Source organism: Pinus tabuliformis, chromosome 5_1, assembly GCF_031772625.1.
Source record: "Pinus tabuliformis cultivar Carrire ecotype Pingquan chromosome 5_1, CPIR1, whole genome shotgun sequence".
NCBI lineage: Eukaryota > Viridiplantae > Streptophyta > Pinopsida > Pinales > Pinaceae > Pinus > Pinus tabuliformis.
Genome location: NC_142305.1, coordinates 314889891 through 314891934, shown reverse-complemented (window position 1 = coordinate 314891934; position 2044 = coordinate 314889891). Strand labels below are relative to the sequence as shown.

At 40.4% G+C, this 2044-nt stretch overlaps 1 protein-coding gene across 1 annotated transcript; it reads left to right on the top strand.

The window, feature by feature from the left end:
• The first annotated feature begins 366 nt into the window (after positions 1-366).
• Positions 367-927, top strand: LOC149164627 (uncharacterized). The gene has a single exon (XM_089429555.1). It carries the CDS (start codon positions 367-369, stop codon positions 925-927), a length of 561 nt encoding a protein of 186 aa, XP_089285681.1.
• Positions 928-2044: the final 1117 nt, after the last annotated feature.

Genomic DNA, 2044 nt, shown 5'->3' with positions numbered 1-2044 from the left:
GGCGTATTGGAGTTCCTGATCTACTTGGTGGCAGCAGATCGGATTTGCCTGGTGGTGGCGCATTGGAGTTCCTGATCTACTCGGTGGCAGCAGATCGGATTTGCCCGGTGGTGGCGCATTGGAGTTCCTGATCTACTCGGTGGCAGTAGATTAGATTTTCCTGGTGGTGGCGCATTGGAGTTCCAGATCTGTTTGGTGGCAGCAGATCGGACTTTCCCGATGGTGGCTCATTGAAGATACAATTTTTTTTTTCTCAGCAAAATAGAGGTTCTGATCTGGTATGTGGTGATTTTTTTTAGTGTATCCTGAAAGTGTACAGTTGGATAGACTTATTCATCAGAGGATCAGAAATTTGACCAATCCAATATGAATAACAGTATAGAATCATATCTTCGTGAGTTTGGAAAACTCGATGGATCGAATTTCACCAACTGGAAATTCAAGATGCATACTTTACTTGAAAGTGTAAATGCGTGGTCGATCGTTACAGGAAATGAGCTCAGATCAGGATCAGTGACACAAGAAGAAGATTGGGATAAAAGGGAGACAAAAGAAAAGGTCATATTGAAGATGTCCGTCAAGGACAATGTTATCCCACATATTAGAGACTGCAAATCAGCCACTGACATTTGGACGACGATCAGAAACCTATACCAGACGCAGAATACAAACCGTGTCTTGTCACTCAAAGGCAAGCTGTTTGGATTGAAGATGGAGGAGAATGAGTCCGCTGCAGGATTCATTGCTAGAGTCAAAGACCTAAAGGACAGATTGGGAGATATCGGAAAAATTGTTTTCGATTCATATCTGGTCATGATCACGTTGAATGGAATGATTGATGAATACCATACGTTTATTACAGGGCTATCAGCAAGGGAGAAAGCCCCTTCATTTGAAGAGCTAACAGGGATTCTGATACATGAATAAGAGCAACGAAAAAATTTGAAATCACAGAGCAATGACCTTTCTCTGATGGAAAAAAGGAGACAGTATAAAGGGAAGCAGCATTAGCAACTGCAGTAGCAGCAACAGAAAGGAGCCAACACATTTCAGAAGAGACCATTTAAAGGTATGTCTGCTAATAATTTTCCCAGCAAAAAATGTTTTTACTGTGGAAAACTTGGACATCAGATTAAAGATTGTTATAAGAGTCAGGCAGACGAAGGAAGAAACAAACAGAGAAAACATAAGGGTTACTTTGTTAAGGAAGAAGAGGATCATAGCCACGAACTTCGACTATTTATAGTTGATTGTGCCCTTTCAGCTTCAAATGGAGATGAGGACGACATATGGTATGTTGACTCAGGCGCATCCTCACATATGACTGAGAAGAAGGATTAGTTTGAATTCCTTGAAGAAACTTCATGTGGGTCGAAAATCTATTTAGGAGATGATAGTGGACATGAGATCAAAGGATATGGTGACATTCCTGTAAAATTACCTAGCGGAGACATTAGACACCTTAAAAATTGTATGTTCCAGGAATTAAGAAAAATTTGGTCTCTGTCTCAATGATTACTGATCAGGACATGCAAGTTCAATTCTTTAAGACTAACTGTGTATTTAAGGATAGCCAGATGGAAACAGTTGCAACAGGAGTGCACGTGGGGAGCCTGTACAGACTAGATGTGAAGAGTATGCCACATGAAGCAATGGTTGCAGCTAGATCGACAGCTGAAAATCTCTGGCATCAGAGATTCGGCCATCTTAATCTGCAAGACCTCATCCTACTTCAGAGAAAAGGTATGGTCGATGGAATCCCTGTTTTCCATAATGTTAAGCTGGATTGTGATGGATGTGCATAAGGGAAAATTCATAGAGAAGAGTTCCCTTTGCATGTTAATAGAAAGGAAAGAGACATTTTAGAACTGGTGCATACAGACATCTGTGGACCTATGCAAACTAGGTCATTAGGTGGAGCATATTATTTTCTCTTATTTACAGATGATTGCACTAGATTTTCTTGGATATACTTTCTGAGCAAAAAGATTCAAGCCTTTCAGTATTTTAAAGAGTTTAAATCCATGGTAGAAAACTAGACAGG

What these genes read in the sequence shown, in the direction of transcription:
- LOC149164627 (XM_089429555.1), top strand. Translation starts at nt 367, where the DNA reads ATGAATAACAGTATAGAATCATATCTTCGTGAGTTTGGAAAACTCGAT.